General features: G+C 44.4%; 3 protein-coding genes across 4 annotated transcripts; all 3 read right to left on the bottom strand.

The window, feature by feature from the left end:
- Positions 1-39: 39 nt before the first annotated feature.
- On the bottom strand, positions 40-1,764 carry LOC130527769 (ladderlectin-like). The gene is made up of 7 exons (XM_057036508.1): positions 1,604-1,764; positions 1,387-1,437; positions 1,135-1,179; positions 947-1,038; positions 746-871; positions 556-655; positions 40-464 (listed from the first exon to the last, which is right to left on the bottom strand). Exons 1-7 carry the CDS (start codon positions 1,665-1,667, stop codon positions 391-393), a joined length of 552 nt encoding a protein of 183 aa, XP_056892488.1. The 5' UTR covers positions 1,668-1,764; the 3' UTR covers positions 40-390.
- Positions 1,765-4,832: 3,068 nt separating this feature from the next.
- Positions 4,833-6,589, bottom strand: LOC130527935 (rheacalcin-1-like). The gene is made up of 7 exons (XM_057036780.1): positions 6,490-6,589; positions 6,273-6,323; positions 6,021-6,065; positions 5,833-5,924; positions 5,632-5,757; positions 5,442-5,541; positions 4,833-5,350 (listed from the first exon to the last, which is right to left on the bottom strand). Exons 1-7 carry the CDS (start codon positions 6,551-6,553, stop codon positions 5,277-5,279), a joined length of 552 nt encoding a protein of 183 aa, XP_056892760.1. The 5' UTR covers positions 6,554-6,589; the 3' UTR covers positions 4,833-5,276.
- A 2,473-nt stretch (positions 6,590-9,062) lies between these two features.
- LOC130527227 (cAMP-dependent protein kinase catalytic subunit alpha) lies at positions 9,063-18,926 on the bottom strand. 2 transcript variants are annotated; one of them, XM_057035491.1, is made up of 11 exons: positions 18,130-18,926; positions 16,417-16,478; positions 16,087-16,215; positions 15,399-15,497; positions 14,770-14,852; positions 14,489-14,615; positions 13,691-13,786; positions 13,160-13,282; positions 12,056-12,115; positions 11,868-11,972; positions 9,063-11,775 (listed from the first exon to the last, which is right to left on the bottom strand). In XM_057035491.1, the coding sequence occupies exons 1-11, from the start codon at positions 18,173-18,175 to the stop codon at positions 11,650-11,652; spliced, it is 1,056 nt and encodes a 351-aa protein (XP_056891471.1). In that variant the 5' UTR covers positions 18,176-18,926; the 3' UTR covers positions 9,063-11,649. The 2 variants fall into 2 exon arrangements, with proteins under 2 accessions (XP_056891471.1, XP_056891472.1); XM_057035492.1 differs by having other exon boundaries at positions 18,381-18,920.
- Positions 18,927-19,512: the final 586 nt, after the last annotated feature.

Below are 19,512 nucleotides of genomic sequence, written 5' to 3'. Positions count from 1 at the left end.
TGAAACTCACTTTCACCAAAGTTTTGGTCATCAAGTTGGGAAAGAAACGACCATTTCAGACACTTTAAAACAGCCCTGAACTGCTTAAAGATCGCTGTGGGCAAATTGGAGTGCTCGCCTAAAACAGACCCAAAAAGGTCTCAAAAATGTACAAATTACTTTAAAAACAAACACCAGTCCAACTAAAGCTTCACCTTTGCCTTTGAGATCAAAGATGCACATTTAGATTTAAACGCCGCCGTCGTATGAAAATCTTACAATCAGAAACAAATTCAAAGTGCAGTGTTCACAACATCCCGCAGCGGCTCCTTGTTGCTTCAGGCATCCATGTACTTAACACACACACACACACACAACACACACACAAAACCCTGAACAACTCCGGAACTCTTAACAGTTGGGATTCAACTTGCACAGGAATGGGAAGGGGGTGCTGCAGTCGTGGCTGGACCAGCCCTGGCCCACTGCGAAACAAACACAAATCATCGTCATCATCTGGAATAATGGCGTCTGTTCCTCAGTGTTAGCAATGATGCGTGCGCGCTGGGTGTGCACCTTGAGAGTCCATCTGTAAGCACTGGAAGAGGTCAGGGGAATCTTCCTTGTCCCAGTTGTCGTAGTCAAACGGCGTTCCATCCTCCCATCTCCAGGCACCCTACAGGGGAGGATTTAACCCCATCAGTGTGATTTGGCCCAGACTCTGTTACACTGACCCTCTTCGAACCGCAGTTTTTCTTGTACAAACCTCGAAATAGTACCCTCCGATCCAGGCAAAGCTGTGGCCGGCTGTCTTCATCAGCCTCTGGAGGAAACTGTACTCCCAGATGTTGTGGACTGAGGCCAGACTGGCACCGAAGCTGCCGCAGAAGTCCTGCAAACGGCGAGATTTCAGTGAAAGCCACATGAATGGAGCGCGTCATAAACACATGAACAGGTGCTGTCCCACCTCAGCATAGGCCCAAGAATCTGCGCTATTTCCTAAATAGTAGCAGCTTCCGCGAAAGCTGGTCCAACCATCCAGGCAGAAGGAAAAGCGAGCTAAAAAAGATAAAGGAAAGTAGTAATCAGTTTGATGAGCTTTTCTCGGCGCAGCAGCACCACCGTACGGCGGGTTCTAGCGAAGGTGGCTCTCACCTTGACGGAGAGCTGCTCTGTTAGCAGAGTTGGCAGGAACTGCATCTGGAAAAGCCACATTGTTAGGCTCACGCCCCTCAAAGCGGGCCGTTTTCCTCCTGTCAGTCTGTAACTGACTTCAATTTCAGCATAAAATAAGACTTTACATTTAAAAATAAAGGCTCTTAAATGCTTAAGTTCAGCAAAAATGTCCCAGAAATCTAAATAAATGTAGTTATTTGCATTGTTTAGAACAATAACGGTCGGACTTACCTGGTTCTGGTGCTGTTTTGGCCTCCTGTGGTTCAGCGTCAGCTGGAGGAACTGGGGAGAGAAGAGGACCAGGTCATTTGAACATCAGAGAGGAGAGAATGTTTTTAAAAAAGCCATAATTTTGTTGCTAACGAACAGACAAAAACGAGGCTTCACTCCACGGGGAAGGAGAGAAAAAAAATCCGACATCTGGAGTTAAACAAAGGCAAAAGCTCACCGGCTGCTCCTTGGGTGAGCAGAGCAACACAGTGGACGAGAGCGATGACCAGCAGAGTCTTCATGGTGAGGTGGGGAGAGGAGTCCTTGCACACCTGGAAACACCGGAGGGAGCTGAGCTATGACAACAGCCACTCACGCTCCCTCTTATATACTTTTATTCTCTGTAACAACGGTGCACTTTGATTTTGAGTAAACAGTCTTCTGCTGGGAAGTAATTCCTAATTTTTTATTACTTCCTGCTGAGGGGAATATTCCCATCCGTCCATCCGTCACTGATTTCTGACCTCTTCCCAAATTTCACAATAGATGTTTCCCGCTTTCAAATCTGTCATTTCTACCCTGATGAGGTCATTATTGGTTTTTCCTGGTCACTTATTACTTATTTTACACTCCATATTTAGCTGATTATTACTTTGTACAATGAGTTTTAAGTTTGACACAAATTTGTTTTATATTCCTGTAAAAAAAAGAGGCTATATTGACTATGGATCCTCTTGTAAATTTCACTCTTGTAAATTTCCTTTTGTAAAAGTCTGGATAAGGTGGGTTCTTCCTGGTGTTTCTTTCCTGGTACCTGCTTAGTGGACTTTTTCTGTGGGAGGGATATGTGACGTGTAAAGGTTTTACACACGGATGTTACGGCATTCCGTCAGTACCTGTCTAGTTTTATTATTTTACCACGCCTGCGTTTTCCAGACCATATTTGGCCGGTTTGATTTGCACGTTTCCTCTGAGGGGATCTGATTTATCCATCATTGAAACTCATTCAGAATGTGCACAATGTTGTTTTTAATAGGTTTTATCCAGCTAAAAAAAAGAAGGCTGGGCTCAAACTTAGTGGAGTCAGTCGCCCCCATTTAATCGGGAAGAATCACGAGACACTGAGGTTAAAGTCATGTTTGTGGTCCCAGGTGTAAAACAGAATCCTGGATGAAGAAATAAAGCCTTTAGTCACTTAAATGAAAGGAAAGAATAAGGTTCAGGCTCTTTCTGTAAAGTGCCAAAGACAGAGGGGGTAGAATGCCATGCAAATAAAAGGAAGATGAACTAAATTATACGTCTCTACTGAGGCAAATGTGTGAATTATGTAGCTAAAAACAGCCACAGCTTTGGCTTTATTCCACTGTAACGTCATTTATTTAGCTCATTGCTGGTGTGTACTTAAGCTCAGATTTTATCTGTTGACATTTGCTGTCCTCATTTTATTGGTTTCTTTTTTCAAGCCTGTGTAACAACCTGACTTCTGCCCAACACAGCTGCTCCCAATCCCATTAACAAGGCAAGAAATTCCACGAACAAGGAACACCTGTGAAGTGAAAACCCCTTCAGGTGAGCACCTCATGAAGCTCATTGAGAGAACACAATGGGCTAGCAGCCCTATCAAAAGAGTAAAGGGTGGCTACTTTGAAGAAACTAGAATATAAGACGTGTTTTGTGTTATTTCACACTTCTTTCTTAAGTACATAATGTTCATAGTTTTGGTGCCTTGAGTAAGAATCTACAATGTAAATAGTCATGAAAATAAAGACGCCTTGAATGAGAAGGCGTTTCCAACCTTTTGACCAGGTACCAGGAAAAGATATCAGATCCCAGAACAGATACCAAGAAAGAAACACCAGGAAGAATCCACCTTACGACCGTGGAGAAAGAGGTGTAAAATTTCTGGAAATTTATGGATCCAGTCAATACAGCCTCTTTTTTTTCTTTTTTTTACAAGAATATTGAACAAACTTGTGTAAAACTTAAAACTCTTTGTACAAAGTACTAATCAGCTAAATATATAGTGTAAAATAAGTAAATCAATCTTTATTTATATAGCATCTGTTACAATCTAAATTGTTTCTAGGTGCTTTCCAGAATCCCAGGGCCTGACCCCCAAACAAGCTACAGTGGCAAGGAAAAACTCCCCTTTAACAGGAAGAAACCTTGAACAGGACCAGGCTCATGTAGGGGGACCCTCCTGCTGATGGGGGGCTGGGTAGAGAGAGAGGAGAAGGGGGAAGGACAGGTAGAGAGGAGAGAATAGGTAGAGCATAATATAACATTATATTGATTAAAATAAGCTGCTGGTAGAGTCTGGTTGGGTGGGTCAGCGGGGTCGGAGGTCAGTAGGTCAGTATACAGCTTATGAAGGCGGCGATACCTGTAGATGAATGTAGAAGGTGTGTGTGTGTGTGTGTGTGGGGGGGGGGGGGCAGAAAAATGACACAAGAAATGACATCACTAGTCTACTTAGTGATAAGTGACCAGGAAGAAACAGGCTGAACAGGCTGTGTTGTCCAAACAAATGAAGAAATCTGCTCTGAGCAGCACTCAAAGTGAGTCAACTATTAATGGAATAGATGTTGAATTATGATGGGCAGTTTAGCCAAAACAAACCATTACGCTGAAGGAGGAGAAGGGATTTGACATTGATTTCTGAATAAAGAAAGCAAAGCAACGCGGGCAGACAAACAGCGATGGACGTCATACAGGGATAAGTGGCGTCTCTGTCGCCCTCTGGTGGTGGCGCCTGGTAACTGCCTCATGAGCAGGAGTTGACACGTTGAAATGGCTGCAATCGACACAAGTTCTTGCAATAAACACACAGATTCTGTGGACTTTTAGAAGTAAAACTTTACTGGAATGATACTCATGATGCAAAATATTACACCTCAGGTTTTGACCTCACCCTTCTCCTGACTTTGGATGCTTCCCTTTGCAGTTTGTGTGAAAGGTCGCGTGTGTCGGTACACAGCGGGAGTTTACATGGTCTTGTTTTGAGAGTCAACTACATCACACAGACAGCCTTGTGGAAGACTGTGAGCCCCACTACTGAGAATCCACCGAACATTAGCGAACATCAACGTCTCCTGTACTGTAATTTGGCATTAAATTAAAAATATTCTTGACATTATCGGACCTGGTGCTGTACACAAGCTGCAAGGTAGATCTAATCCATCCAGAAGTACTGTAATCCCCTACTCAGGAGTATGACAGCAGTTCTTTTGTTAGTTTTATGATCTAAAATGTCTCATACTCACTAATCACCTGCCTAAATATTGGAACTAAGTATGACGTGAATGCGCATGCACGTGGGAGTCGGCATTGCATTATAATAAAACTAAATATTTGGTTTTTTTATGCCTTTGTTGAACATTTATATCTTCCAAACATGCCTGTGTGCGCGCGTGTGTGTGTGTGTGTGTGTGTGAGAGAGAGAGAGAGAGAACTGCTTCACAGAAAATAAATTGTAAAAATCTTTTTATTGACCCTGGTAAACTAACATGAAACTCACTTTCACCGAAGTTTTGGTCATCAAGTTGGGAAAGAAACGACCATTTCAGACACTTTAAAACAGCCCTGAACTGCTTAAAGATCGCTGTGGGCAAATTGGAGTGCTCGCCTAAAACAGACCCAAAAAGGTCTCAGAAATGTACAAATTACTTTAAAAACAAACACCAGTCCAACTAAAGCTTCACCTTTGCCTTTGAGATCAAAGATGCACATTTAGATTTAAACGCCGCCGTCGTATGAAAATCTTACAATCAGAAACAAATTCAAAGTGCAGTGTTCACAACATCCCGCAGCGGCTCCTTGTTGCTTCAGGCATCCATGTACTTAACACACACACACACACACACACACACACACACACACACACACACAAAACCCTGAACAACTCCGGAACTCTAACAGTTGGGATTCAACTTGCACAGGAATGGGAAGGGGGTGCTGCAGTCGTGGCTGGACCAGCCCTGGCCCGCTGCGAAACAAACACAAATCATCGTCATCATCTGGAATAATGGCGTCTGTTCCTCAGTGTTAGCAATGATGCGTGCGCGCTGGGTATGCACCTTGAGAGTCCATCTGTAAGCACTGGAAGAGGTCAGGGGAATCTTCCTTGTCCCAGTTGTCGTAGTCAAACGGCGTTCCATCCTCCCATCTCCAGGCACCCTACAGGGGAGGATTTAACCCCATCAGTGTGATTTGGCCCAGACTCTGTTACACTGACCCTCTTTGAACCGCAGTTTTTCTTGTACAAACCTCGAAATAGTACCCTCCGATCCAGGCAAAGCTGTGGCCGGCTGTCTTCATCAGCCTCTGGAGGAAACTGTACTCCCAGATGTTGTGGACTGAGGCCAGACTGGCACCGAAGCTGCCGCAGAAGTCCTGCAAACGGCGAGATTTCAGTGAAAGCCACATGAATGGAGCGCGTCATAAACACATGAACAGGTGCTGTCCCACCTCAGCATAGGCCCAAGAATCTGCGCTATTTCCTAAATAGTAGCAGCTTCCGCGAAAGCTGGTCCAACCATCCAGGCAGAAGGAAAAGCGAGCTAAAAAAGATAAAGGAAAGTAGTAATCAGTTTGATGAGCTTTTCTCGGCGCAGCAGCACCACCGTACGGCGGGTTCTAGCGAAGGTGGCTCTCACCTTGACGGAGAGCTGCTCTGTTAGCAGAGTTGGCAGGAACTGCATCTGGAAAAGCCACATTGTTAGGCTCACGCCCCTCAAAGCGGGCCGTTTTCCTCCTGTCAGTCTGTAACTGACTTCAATTTCAGCATAAAATAAGACTTTACATTTAAAAATAAAGGCTCTTAAATGCTTAAGTTCAGCAAAAATGTCCCAGAAATCTAAATAAATGTAGTTATTTGCATTATTTAGAACAATAACGGTCGGACTTACCTGGTTCTGGTGCTGTTTTGGCCTCCTGTGGTTCAGCGTCAGCTGGAGGAACTGGGGAGAGAAGAGGACCAGGTCATTTGAACATCAGAGAGGAGAGAATGTTTTTTAAAAAGCCATAATTTTGTTGCTAACGACCAGACAAAAACGAGGCTTCACTCTACTGGGAAGGAGAGAAAAAAAATCCGACATCTGGAGTTAAACAAAGGCAAAAGCTCACCGGCTGCTCCTTGGGTGAGCAGAGCAACACAGTGGACGAGAGCGATGACCAGCAGAGTCTTCATGGTGAGGTGGGGAGAGGAGTCCTTGCACACCTGGAAACACCGGAGCGAGCTGAGCTATGACAACAGCCACTCACGCTCCCTCTTATATACTTTTATTCTCTGTAACAACGGTGCACTTTGATTTTGAGTAAACAGTCTCTCTGCTGGGAAGTAATTCCTAATTTTTTATTACTTCCTGCTGAGGGGAATATTCCCATCCGTCCATCCGTCACTGATTTCTGACCTCTTCCCAAATTTCACAATAGATGTTTCCCGCTTTCAAATCTGTCATTTCTACCCTGATGAGGTCATTATTGGTTTTTCCTCCTGGTCACTTATTACTTATTTTACACTCCATATTTAGCTGATTATTACTTTGTACAATGAGTTTTAAGTTTGACACAAATTTGTTTTATATTCCTGTAAAAAAAAAAAAGAGGCTATATTGACTATGGATCCTCTTGTAAATTTCCTTTTGTAAAAGTCTGGATAAGGTGGGTTCTTCCTGGTGTTTCTTTCCTGGTACCTGCTTAGTGGACTTTTTCTGTGGGAGGGATATGTGACGTGTAAAGGTTTTACACACGGATGTTACGGCATTCCGTCAGTACCTGTCTAGTTTTTATTTTAACCACGCCTGCGTTTTCCAGACCATATTTGGCCGGTTTGATTTGCACGTTTCCTCTGAGGGGATCTGATTTATCCATCATTGAAACTCATTCAGAATGTGCACAATGTTGTTTTTAATAGGTTTTATCCAACTAAAAAAAGAAGGCTGGGCTCAAACTTAGTGGAGTCAGTCGCCCCCATTTAATCGGGAAGAATCACGAGACACTGAGGTTAAAGTCATGTTTGTGGTCCCAGGTGTAAAACAGAATCCTGGATGAAGAAATAAAGCCTTTAGTCACTTAAATGAAAGGAAAGAATAAGGTTCAGGCTCTTTCTGTAAAGTGCCAAAGACAGAGGGGGTAGAATGCCATGCAAATAAAAGGAAGATGAACTAAATTATACGTCTCTACTGAGGCAAATGTGTGAATTATGTAGCTAAAAACAGCCACAGCTTTGGCTTTATTCCACTGTAACGTCATTTATTTAGCTCATTGCTGGTGTGTACTTAAGCTCAGATTTTATCTGTTGACATTTGCTGTCCTCATTTTATTGGTTTCTTTTTTCAAGCCTGTGTAACAACCTGACTTCTGCCCAACACAGCTGCTCCCAATCCCATTAACAAGGCAAGAAATTCCACGAACAAGGAACACCTGTGAAGTGAAAACCCCTTCAGGTGAGCACCTCATGAAGCTCATTGAGAGAACACAATGGGCTAGCAGCCCTATCAAAAGAGTAAAGGGTGGCTACTTTGAAGAAACTAGAATATAAGACGTGTTTTGTGTTATTTCACACTTCTGTCTTAAGTACATAATGTTCATAGTTTTGGTGCCTTGAGTAAGAATCTACAATGTAAATAGTCATGAAAATAAAGACGCCTTGAATGAGAAGGCGTTTCCAACCTTTTGACCAGGTACCAGGAAAAGATATCAGATCCCAGAACAGATACCAAGAAAGAAACACCAGGAAGAATCCACCTTACGACCGTGGAGAAAGAGGTGTAAAATTTATGGATCCAGTCAATACAGCCTCTTTTTTTTTTCTTTTTTTTACGAGAATATTGAACAAACTTGTGTAAAACTTAAAACTCTTTGTACAAAGTACTAATCAGCTAAATATATAGTGTAAAATAAGTAAATCAATCTTTATTTATATAGCATCTGTTACAATCTAAATTGTTTCTAGGTGCTTTCCAGAATCCCAGGGCCTGACCCCCAAACAAGCTACAGTGGCGAGGAAAAACTCCCCTTTAACAGGAAGAAACCTTGAACAGGACCAGACCAGGCTCATGTAGGGGGACCCTCCTGCTGATGGGGGGGGGTAGAGAGAGAGGAGAAGGGGGAGGACAGGTAGAGGAGAGAATAGGTAGAGCATAATATAACATTATACATTATATTGATTAAAATAAGCTGCTGGTAGAGTCTAGTTGGGTGGGTCAGCGGGGTCGGAGGTCAGTAGGTCAGTATACAGCTTATGAAGGCGGCGATACCTGTAGATGAATGTAGAAGGTGTGTGTGTGGGGGGGGGGGGGCAGAAAAATGACACAAGAAATGACATCACTAGTCTACTTAGTGATAAGTGACCAGGAAGAAACAGGCTGAACAGGCTGTGTTGTCCAAACAAATGAAGAAATCTGCTCTGAGCAGCACTCAAAGTGAGTCAACTATTAATGGAATAGATGTTGAATTATGATGGGCAGTTTAGCCAAAACAAACCATTACGCTGAAGGAGGAGAAGGGATTTGACATTGATTTCTGAATAAAGAAAGCAAAGCAACGCGGGCAGACAAACAGCGATGGACGTCATACAGGGATAAGTGGCGTCTCTGTCGCCCTCTGGTGGTGGCGCGTGGTAACTGCCTCATGAGCAGGAGTTGACACGTTGAAATGGCTGCAATCGACACAAGTTCTTGCAATAAACACACAGATTCTGTGGACTTTTAGAAGTAAAACTTTACTGGAATGATACTCATGATGCAAAATATTACACCTCAGGTTTTGACCTCACCCTTCTCCTGACTTTGGATGCTTCCCTTTGCAGTTTGTGTGAAAGGTCGCGTGTGTCGGTACACAGCGGGAGTTTACATGGTCTTGTTTTCCTAAAAAGTGCCACAGCGTGTACCAGCATTGCGTCTGCATCGAGCGGAAGTCGTGTTAATACAAAAAACAAACCAAAAGAACATCAAGAAGACACAGAATAATATTGTATTTGAACTTGAATCATGTCGTCCATGATGACAGTATTAAACAAACACCGCATACCAAACCAATGAGTTACAACAATGAAATACCAGATGTTGATAGTAATAACAATAAAAGTAATGATATGAATAAAAATAGGATTATCACTGTTGTTGTTATTGTCATTCTAAGCCATCTAATGTTCAGCTCTATCTGACTGATCACTGGAAAGTTTTTACTTCCGGACAACACAGAACATCCGCTGAGGGTAAATTAGTCAGAAGTTACCATTGGCCCGTCGTTGTGGTTCGTTTGCTTTAACTTAAGACAAGTGTGGCGATGGCGTTGGACCATCAATAAGGTGAAAAGGTGCCCGCAGTCCCTCTTGGTTGGGGTAATCCAGCCACTGACATGTCGACATGGAAACGATCACCGGGGCAACGAGGGACACGTTGGGATCATCCTCGATATGTCCATTTTCAGTCCACTTTTCTATATTTATATGTGTCCAAAAGTCCAGAATTTGCACCAGCGGGGAATGGGAGTACAGGTGAGGGCCCGATTGAATCCTAATGGTGGCGGCGTGAAGAAGAAGGCATTTGTGTGTTTGAAACCTTTCACAAATTTTCCACAATTAACATAATTTTGGCCTTTGCATAAGTAGGTTTGGAGGGAGATTAGGAGCCGGGGATGAGGGGGGGTACAGAAGAAGCGGGCTGTGGACTGCACACTGTAGTCTCAGTCCATCTCATTCCTGTGAGAAAGGAGCTCCATGCAACTTTACATCTTTTTTTTTTTTTTTTTTTTTTACATGATCACTATTTATTTAAATTGTACAACAAGTGCATGGAAAAACAGACAAACAAACTAACAAACATGTAAGAATGTCAACACAGAGAGGCCTGGCTGCTGAGGAGATCAACAAAAACCCATGAGACTCGGCCCGGAGGACATTCGAGGTCGTCTGCCTCTCCTCTACATCAAGCTAGCAACGGCCGGAGCGTCGACCGGAATCCAGAACCGGACCCGACCGGAGTCTGAGCACAGTTAACACCAGCAAATCGGACGAAAGGGAAAAGCAGAGGGGGGGGGAAAGCTGATCTATGTCTTTTATGTCCCCGCCTTCACGCTGCGAGTCCAACTGGCCTGAACCCGATTTTATTTGCCCCCCCTCACTGATGTGACCCAGATCTGAGGGCAGAACACACAGATCCGGTCCTTTAGAATCAGATTTGGGCCTCGTTCAGTCCGATTCGCACCGCCCCTTTTATGCGTCTCAAATTGGAATTCGGCGTGACCTCGACGCCACAGGTAGGCGCAGGCGGGGGACACTTAACAAAGATGGAGGACGGCGGCGGTCGGCGAAAGGACGAGGGGGAGAAAAAGTCTGATTCAGGCCACCTGGTCTTGGTCATTAGTACAAAGCAGAACTTTGAGCACGTGTTTCCCTCCTGGACCCGAACAGTCCGTGCTGATACAATGTCAAGTGATATGTTAAAACCTGAGATACCATTATGCTATGGTGTTTCCTCACAACATCGATATTTCCGTTCCCTTCCCTCATTAGAAGCGAGACACGTCATTTAAGATACCGAGGGCCGTGAGACATTTAAAAACGGAGCGCTGTCGATATGCACAAGTCCGGGGATGCAAGAATATTAAGAGAAGACGGAGTTACACAGTAAACCTAACTGACCCCCCCCCCCCACGCTTTTGTTTTGATTTGCTCTTCCTGGTGATCCTTCAAGGCTGTCTGGAACCGTTGTGTTTATGACCTCGGGGGAGGGGGGGGGGGCTGTTGTGCCTGCTAACATGGAAGTCACTCGCGCGCGGATGCAAATCTTCACGCCGCCGCTCGCCTCTCGCGCACGGACGAGCAAACGCGCCGGTGAAATTCAAAAATATCTGCTATGACGACGGCAGGATCAGGAGACCAGCGGAGGGGATCGTGTACAGCAGGATGGAGCGCGGTGCGGCCGAAATGTGATGGATAAAACAACGGGAAGGAAAGAAAAGTCATCAACTCTAAGTGGGGGGGGGGGGGGTCCAACACCCACAGACTCTGAAGCACACATTCATTATAAAGGGTTCCATAAATAAGACATAATAAATAAAACACAATAAAAACGCAACGTAAAAGGCAACACTGCTGGTTATCAGTCTCCTCGCCGGTTTTCCATCCTTTTCCCATCTTTCCCTCCTTCCGCAGCTGGTGCCGTTGTCTCCTGCGTCACTGGACAGGAGGCAGAACTTTCTCCTGACAACATCCGCTTGACCAGCCTACCTCAGACTCCCTCATTTCCTCCCTTCTTCCTCTCCCTCTCGCTCTTAACTCTAAAACTCGGCAAACTCCTTGGCACATTTCTCGGTAAAGGAGACGCGGATCTCCTCCTCCTCGTAGTCGTCAAAGTTGCTGGTGTCGCCTGGTCCTTTGAATTTGGGGATGAAGGGAGCTTCCACCTACAGGGAAGCAGAGGAAGCAGCTGAGAGGTGAAGTTCTCGGAGGGGGGGATGCCCCACACACACACACACACACACACACACACACTTACCTTCTTCTGATAGATGGCGATCCAGTCGGTGGTGGCAAACCACTTGTGTCCCTTGATGTCATTGACGCCATTCTTGAGATTCCCGTAGCGTTTCGTGAGATCCACCTAAAGAATCCCAAACAATTCCGATCGATTCAGAGCGAACACAACGGGAATAATAATCCCCGCTTGGTTTTTTTTTTTGTTACCTGTAGCAGGTTCCTCAGTAGGTCCTTCAGGTCTGAACTGAAGTGGGACGGGAATCGGACCTGCAGCCACATAAAGAAATAAAGACCTCAGGGTTGCGTTTACATCGGTGACGTGTGGCGCCGGAACGCTGCTGTGGCGCACAGCCACACCACGTCGCCTCCGTTTCCTCCGCTAACTGAGGACACGAGCGCCTCCTCCCGTCATCACCGTCTCCAACCCACTAGCTCTGTTTTAGCATCTCACAACCTAATCTGTGCTTCCACTGGGCGACACTTCATGTTTATAAATAGAATAAACTGGTAAATATTGTACGATATCACACACTAGTGCACTACCTTCACTACTGTCTATGGGTGGAATCTTATTCTTATTTATCTTTGTTTCTTAGTCGCTCTGTTTCTATCTATAATATCTATTTTTACACTGCACACTGAGATATATGGTGAGTGAGGAACAGCATTTACATTCTTCTCTGCATGTACAGAAAAATCCTTTGAATCCTTGAATTGCTGGCTGAGGAGAAAACGACCACATTTTCAACCGCTTTATTCTTCTTAAAACTGGTCCAAGCCTGTCAGGATTCATGAGATGATAACAGGAACAGAACGCAAAGTTCAGACATGGACTGAGGCTTGACCTTTGACCTCTTCGCTCCAGGACTTTCCTGATGTTCAGTGTCCTCGAACGCAACATCCATTCTGACGTTCAAACGTCTCTACGACGTCCTGTTCGGAGCAAAGAGCCTCATTCTGGGCGCCTCCTCACCTCAGCTGTCTGAGGCGTCTTGGCGAACTCCTTCACTCGTCTCTGGTTAGTTTGTGAATTGGTTCTAATCAGATTTACACCTAAAAATTACCCTCATTTCTGCTTGTTCTAACACACCTTTGAATGTCAGGAAAATGGATAATAGTTCATTTATGCGACATCAGTACATTTATTTTGAAGCGCTATTATATGACTAATAAATGAAGAGAAGCTTGATTCCCCGTATTAATATAAACTATAGATTTTAAAATGGAACCCTTCAGTGAGGCCGAAATAAGGCAGAATTTGAACAAAGCAAACAACACCAAATGTTCCGTCTGTGAACGTGCCAGACTCACCTTTCCTGATACAATCTTTTCATAGATCTGAATTGGCTGGTCAGCAAAAAACGGCGGGTACCCTGCAGCCATCTCATAGACCAGTACGCCCAGCGCCCACCAGTCTACTGCTTTGTTATACCCCTATTATGAGAGGGACAATGAAAAAGGTGGAGAAAAGTAAATACCTTTACATTGCACAAATAAATATAAAAGTCTTTCAAAGCCTGTGTTATGAATATAGGTGGCAGCTTTATCTGCTTTAAGTTTAAACAACAACCAGACAGATCAACATAGTGACTGTCCAAGGAAATGCACATATTCTGGTGCAAAAGTTTGCCTTTTTGCTGCAGGATATTGGTAAGATAACAGACGTCGTTCTGCGACATGAGTCTAAAGAAGATGAAAATGTTTGAAAATGACTACAAATAACTGGACCCCTCATCTAACAAGAGGAATCTGGGCTAGAAATGATGCAGCAGCTCAGCCTGGAACCCCCACCTTTGCAGTTTTAAGAAAGTTTACAGAATAAATAAATTGGGAGTGGCTTACCTTGCTGAGAATAATCTCTGGAGCCAGATATTCTGGAGTACCACATAGTGTCCAGGTCCGGCCTTTTACGCGCTTGGCAAAGCCAAAATCTGTCACCTGGAAACAAAACAGTAGGAGCAACATTAAAGCTAATGAGTATAAGAAAAGGAGAACAAAGAAGACATATTTCCAGAGTATCCAGCTGGCCTTTACTACAAATAACACACATATCACAGATGTCTAGGGCACTTTAAAAATAAAATCAGTGACAAGTTTTTTCTGGTTGATATTTTTCCGGCCACTAGAGGGAAGCAGAGTCAGTGCAATACTGCAGATATGAATCTGTCCAGCTGTTTAGGCGCCTTCAGGCAGCAGCAGCAGCAGCAGCAGCAGCAGCAGCAGCAGCAGCAGCAGCAGCAGCAGCAGCAGCAGTTATAGGTTAATTCTGTGTCTCTCGGGGCCAAACACACGGAGGCATAGTTGAGGAGAGCTCTGAATGTCAACCTTATTCAATGAGCATTTCTTCCAGAGCAAATACATGTGATGGCACAGTGATCACCAGTGTCTAACAATGATTTCAATTAAACTACACTGAAGGAGTTGGAGATATCCCAGCTTAAATTGGACACAGAGGCAAACACAGAGGAGAGGTGAGGAGCGATGTTAGTGCACGCGCTGGGTCAGAAGGTGGGCCTTAGCAGGTAGCAACAGATTCATTAAATGACCCATTTACTGCTGTTGCTGTCTGTAGTAGCATCCGTTGGCACGCGTCATGATGGCGCGCCTATCGTGTATTTGAAAATCACCAGCGTTATTTACCTGGATGTAACCCTGCTGGTCAATCAACAGGTTTTCAGGTTTCAGGTCTCTGTAGATCAGGTCCAAAGCGTGCAGATACTCGAAGGTCAGGACAATCTGAGCCGCATAAAACCGGGCATGAGGCTCGCTGCACACACAAGCACACATACAAGGAAGGCAGCGGTTTAATGAAGTATATTGTTTGGGGAAATACAGTAATAGACCACCAGAAATCACATGGACAGTAATCTGAGATGCACAATTTACCTAAAAAAAGTGCCGCACCGTATGTGAACACTGACCTAAATCTGCCGATTCTCCGTAGATGGGAGAACATCTCTCCTCCTGGGACGTATTCCATCACCATGTAGAGGTTAGTGTTGTCCTGAGGGAGGGGAGACACGTGACCGCTTAGTGACATTATACTCAGATCCATTTACACGTGCCGGGAGCTGACTTTTATCTGTGTGCAGGTTGAGGCATGTTCAATATACCGTTAATAGGTTTATTTAAGACGTGGAGGATGTGCAATCTCAGGGCATCCAGGTGCACCTAAACAGCTTAAGCTAAATTAGGCCACCTCCTGGGTTAGCCTGTCTAGGTATAAACACCCATTTAGGTAGGAATTAACGCTGAAGAAAGATGTGTGCACTTTGTTCAAGTTCACTGAATGGAAAACTGTTAACAATTAATAAAAGAATTATTATCCAACATTAAACCTTGATTATTGGTGCATAGGTAAAGATAACTTTCCCTGGTTGATGATGTTCCACTGAACAGAACAGAAAAGTGACAGGATTTATTAATGTGTTGTCTTCAGATAGTGTGAAAATCTTATGAAGAATAAGTAGCAGAAATGTTAAAGCAGGCTTATAGAAAAGGGTGGCCACCAGGTAAAAAGACATCAAATACTCATTTTTGAAATCCTTACCTTGAATGAGTACTCTAGCCGCACCAAAAAAGGAAAACTGACAGCCTGGAGAATCCTTTTCTCATTTAGTGTGTGCTCTATCTGTTTGAGCTTCACCACCTGAACGGCAACAGAGCAACAAGCAGAAGGAGATGAACACATACAATAAAAACAGTGGCGCGACCACAGCAATACTCTCTATTAAGTCAGAGCATATGTAGCTGGATTCTAAACATCATGGATTCATTGGCTAAATCCATTAATTCCCTTGAATGTAAAGGAAAAACTGATTATCTCTTCATTGGACCACCTGGAATATTAGGCAACCGTATTGATTTACAATAGCTCAGCATTGTTACAGACTGGGTCAGGACAAAAGGTGGGGGTAGAGTAAGCACTCCTCACTGGTGTTGGGCCTCACTAATATAACATCTCACGTGTAGATTTATCAGCTGCACGTCCATGTGTTTAAAAAAAACCTCTGTGTTTAGGATTACGTGTTTAAATTTTGTGGTACTAAAAAAATAACATGTCCTGTGAAACTTGATAATGACGGCCAACATGAACAATGTCTGTGTGGGAGAAAAAAAACAATTAAAAAATATACTAGCACCTAATCCTTTAGTGTTCTGCAAGAACCTGCCTGTTCATGAGGGACAGACCCCTCCCAAAAAGATCCCCCCCCCATCTCATTGTGACCCAGACAGACCTTCTGCTTGTTGAGGATCTTCATGGCGTAATGCTGGCCTGTTTCTCTGTGCTTCACCAACATCACACGGCCAAACGAACCCGTGCCCAGAGTTTTCAACCGTTCAAACTGCTCCAGACAAGCCGTGTTCTGAACGGACAAAACAAAACAAAAAAAAGCTCGCTTAGCTTTGGGGAAAGGGGGACATGTTTATACATTATAATTTATCATTCATTGTAATGATGTATGTGATGGTCATAATCGAAATGGTATAAGGACAAAAAGACAGAGTTAATAATAACTTTCCTTTTTGTTTCTTTATCTATAAATGAAGAAAACATCTATGCTAACCTGTGCAGGGTTCTCCCACTTCTTGAGAAAGTCCTCTTTGGCTTTGGCAAGAAACTCCTTGACTGTGGAAGAAACACACACAAATCAATTTTGAGAGTATGAATATCATTGCTAATAGAGTGCGATAGTAGCTCTTAAGAATTCAACCTTAATTTGTCATTTCTAGGCCAAAGAGATTCCAGACAAGGTTATACATGACTTTTAAACATTTGTTTGATCTTCAACCTGCAATTCTTTAGATGAATAAGCATAAGAAAATAAGGTTCATATGTATGCACTGGTCCATTGGCAGATACTTGAACCTGCAAAATCACCCATCATTGGAGTTGTTCTGAACTGGTGGATCGCGACCTAGAAGTGGGTCAAAATGGGGATTTTTTATTTTATTTTACGGTGGAGCGCAGGTAATTCCCACCACTCGACAGTAGGGGGCGATGATGCCGTGTAGCGCTAACTCACAACTACGGTTGCACAGAGTCGAAGAAGAGAGCGAAGTTTGTTATCGTATGCAAATTAAGGAATTGCAATTATTTGACATGAAATACATTAGAGCTAACTTCTTACATCCTGAATAAAAGTGTGTCTTTTCCCCATGGTGCAGCGTAGAAATTGATTCAGTCTTTAATTTTTCTCAGCTAAAGCTACATTATTTAGATCTTATTGAATACACGAAACACCGAGAAAATTATTGTTTTTCAAAATGCTGTTACTGGAATGCTCTGTTATATTATATCAGTTTTGTGAATAAAGCTTAAATAAGAGACTGAATAGTTTTAATAGCAGTGTCAATGAGTCAGTGCTCTGCTTAAACTACACATTTTAAGACTTTCCGAACTTAATCGTTGGACCTTTCGTTGAATCTGTAGTTGAAAAGTAATATATCATGCATATAATAATACATAATATATTTCCCTCTCTAGCATCACCGTCTGCTGGTCAGTTCCTTTTATTATTATACTTGTTTTAGTCTGTACCAATTCAAACCGCACCAGCTTTTTTCTAGATCAAATTCAAAAAGTTGAAACTTTCCCTGATTTGGGCCGCAGCTTGTCGTTAATGGGTCATGGTGGGTCTCCAATCAGTTGAGAACCACTGGTTTAGAGGATATAGCTTCAGAAATCGTCTATTTTCGTGGTTCATCTCATAACAACCAATCCGGGATGCCTGTGACACCGTCTTACTACCATGCACTGGGCAACTGGGACAGCAAAGACGGTGCAGACTTTCGCGTTTTGCCTAAATAAATAAATAAACCCGTGAGATTCAGCTAACCCACACACTTTTGCAGCCAGAAGCAGAAGAGCAGCACAGTGTGAGGGAACTATCTCACACAATAATCGTTGTGCTCGTACCAGTATAAGACTCGACATGACAACTTGCACGCAGTTGTTGTCGTTTTACACCTCTTGGAGAGCTCTGCCTTTGGAATTACCGCATCCCCAGTCTTCCTCCTCGCCTCCCCGAGAGCCTCCACGAAAAATGCAGGTCCGCGGGAGAGCAGCGCTTCATCGGACGGGAGACTCTTATTTTGAAATGTGCATTAACGCCTGTACCTGCGAACTGGCCCAACCTTCTTGCATCGAGGACGTGCCACGGACGCCAGTGTGCAAACATGCAAAGCTTACGTCGGCTGTTGTAATAAAGGGTCTCTGTGAAACACATGCGGCTGTAACCGAGCAGGTGCTGTAATGCGCACGGGCGGCGGGTACCTACCGCTTTCCATCTCGCTTCCCTTCCTGGCCGTGGGCGCGTTGCCCATGATGACAACGGGCAATCCGCGTTTTTTGGCCGCCCTGCAGCCTCCTCAAGCAGGTCTAATCTCGATTAGGTCGGAACGGTATATCCTAAACCCGGCTGTCAGCTAACTTGGCGTTTTTTCTCTCTCTCTCTTTCTTTCTTTAATAGGCTGACAGCTGCTGATGCAGTGCCGCGCCGAGGCAGGGTCGGGTATCAGTCTCACTTACTCCACGGTCATCAACGACCGGTGTACAACCCGAGGTAAAATCCACAGGGACCTGTCGTCGTGGTACGTCGATGCCCAAGGCTTCACGGAACTGTCTGACGACCTCAGCGCAGACCGGTCCTCTCCTGTCCCTCCTTGTAGCCCCTTGGAGCAAGGCCCCCCCGGCTACCCACCTTTTCCCCCAACCCCCAAAATACGGCGATGCCGACGGCTGGTGCGCAATGTTTACAATTAAAAATCCTGAGGCCTTTCGAAGCCGTCGTTAACAACGGAGCAGCATCGGGTTCCGATAACGACAGAAGCCCGTCCAAATCAACATCGGCCCTCCTGTAGCCTCGGAGACGGGCGAGATGACGGAACTACAGCCGAACGAACGCCCCGCCCACTTTTCGGAAATAGGCTTGATTGACAGCCTCGACCAGCCTCGCGATTGGCTGTCTATCTTCGGTGCGATCAAATGCAGCCTTCTGATTGGCTGTTCTCTACCCAACAAAACACACGTAGCCCCGCCGTCCTGTGAAAAACAAGGAGGGGAACGTCACTGATTATTTCCCTCCTGACGACGTACGCACCCACTTTCTCAGTTTTCTCCTCCATTGGCTTGGCGCGGTTAAACCGTGGGAATGTTGGCGAATGTAAGAATTTCTATTGGCTATTCTCCGTGGCTGACAGGAATGAGCCCCCCCCGCCTTTCGTCGCTCCTTCACCCCCCCATCTGCCGCCAAGCGACAGCTACACGTTTGGCCAAGTGACGTCAACCGGGAGCTATTTTTAGAAATGTTGGTCAGAATATAATGCACGCGCGGCGCGAGGTGGCTGGCAGGATTTCAAAACATATCTCAGACGGAAGGTCTGGATTACAGCTTTGAAATTCAACGTCTGAGATAAAATATTGTTGGCTTTACAATAAGAATTGACGAGACCGTTCAGCATCACACGACAGTCTCTTATCTCCCCAACACCACGCCTGGCGTCACGATAGGCATATTTATGACATCTCAGATGGTGAAATAAATGCATTTGACTGTTGAACGTCTGGCAACACACTACCAGGGGATGTGGACCATTTTTACAATGAATCATCTGTCTCAACTGAGAAATAGCAAATGAAATTGTGCATCTTTTCTTGGCCT

This window comes from Takifugu flavidus, chromosome 6, assembly GCF_003711565.1.
Source record: "Takifugu flavidus isolate HTHZ2018 chromosome 6, ASM371156v2, whole genome shotgun sequence".
Lineage (NCBI taxonomy): Eukaryota > Metazoa > Chordata > Actinopteri > Tetraodontiformes > Tetraodontidae > Takifugu > Takifugu flavidus.
This window is presented reverse-complemented; position numbering and strand designations above follow the sequence as displayed.

Excerpts from the sequence above, each read along its gene's own strand:
- LOC130527935 (XM_057036780.1), bottom strand. The coding sequence starts at position 6,553 with ATGAAGACTCTGCTGGTCATCGCTCTCGTCCACTGTGTTGCTCTGCTC. Across the intron at positions 5,925-6,020 it reads CAGAGCAGCTCTCCGTCAAG|CTCGCTTTTCCTTCTGCCTG; the intron begins GTGAGAGCCACC and ends TATCTTTTTTAG. Across the intron at positions 5,351-5,441 it reads CTTACAGATGGACTCTCAAG|CGGGCCAGGGCTGGTCCAGC; the intron begins GTGCATACCCAG and ends TTTGTTTCGCAG.
- LOC130527227 (XM_057035491.1), bottom strand. The coding sequence starts at position 18,175 with ATGGGCAACGCGCCCACGGCCAGGAAGGGAAGCGAGATGGAAAGCG. Across the intron at positions 15,498-16,086 it reads AGATCCTCAACAAGCAGAAG|GTGGTGAAGCTCAAACAGAT; the intron begins GTCTGTCTGGGT and ends GTTGCCGTTCAG. Across the intron at positions 13,787-14,488 it reads ACCAGCAGGGTTACATCCAG|GTGACAGATTTTGGCTTTGC; the intron begins GTAAATAACGCT and ends TTTTGTTTCCAG.
- LOC130527769 (XM_057036508.1), bottom strand. The coding sequence starts at position 1,667 with ATGAAGACTCTGCTGGTCATCGCTCTCGTCCACTGTGTTGCTCTGCTC. Across the intron at positions 1,180-1,386 it reads CAAAACAGCACCAGAACCAG|ATGCAGTTCCTGCCAACTCT; the intron begins GTAAGTCCGACC and ends TGGCTTTTCCAG. Across the intron at positions 1,039-1,134 it reads CAGAGCAGCTCTCCGTCAAG|CTCGCTTTTCCTTCTGCCTG; the intron begins GTGAGAGCCACC and ends TATCTTTTTTAG.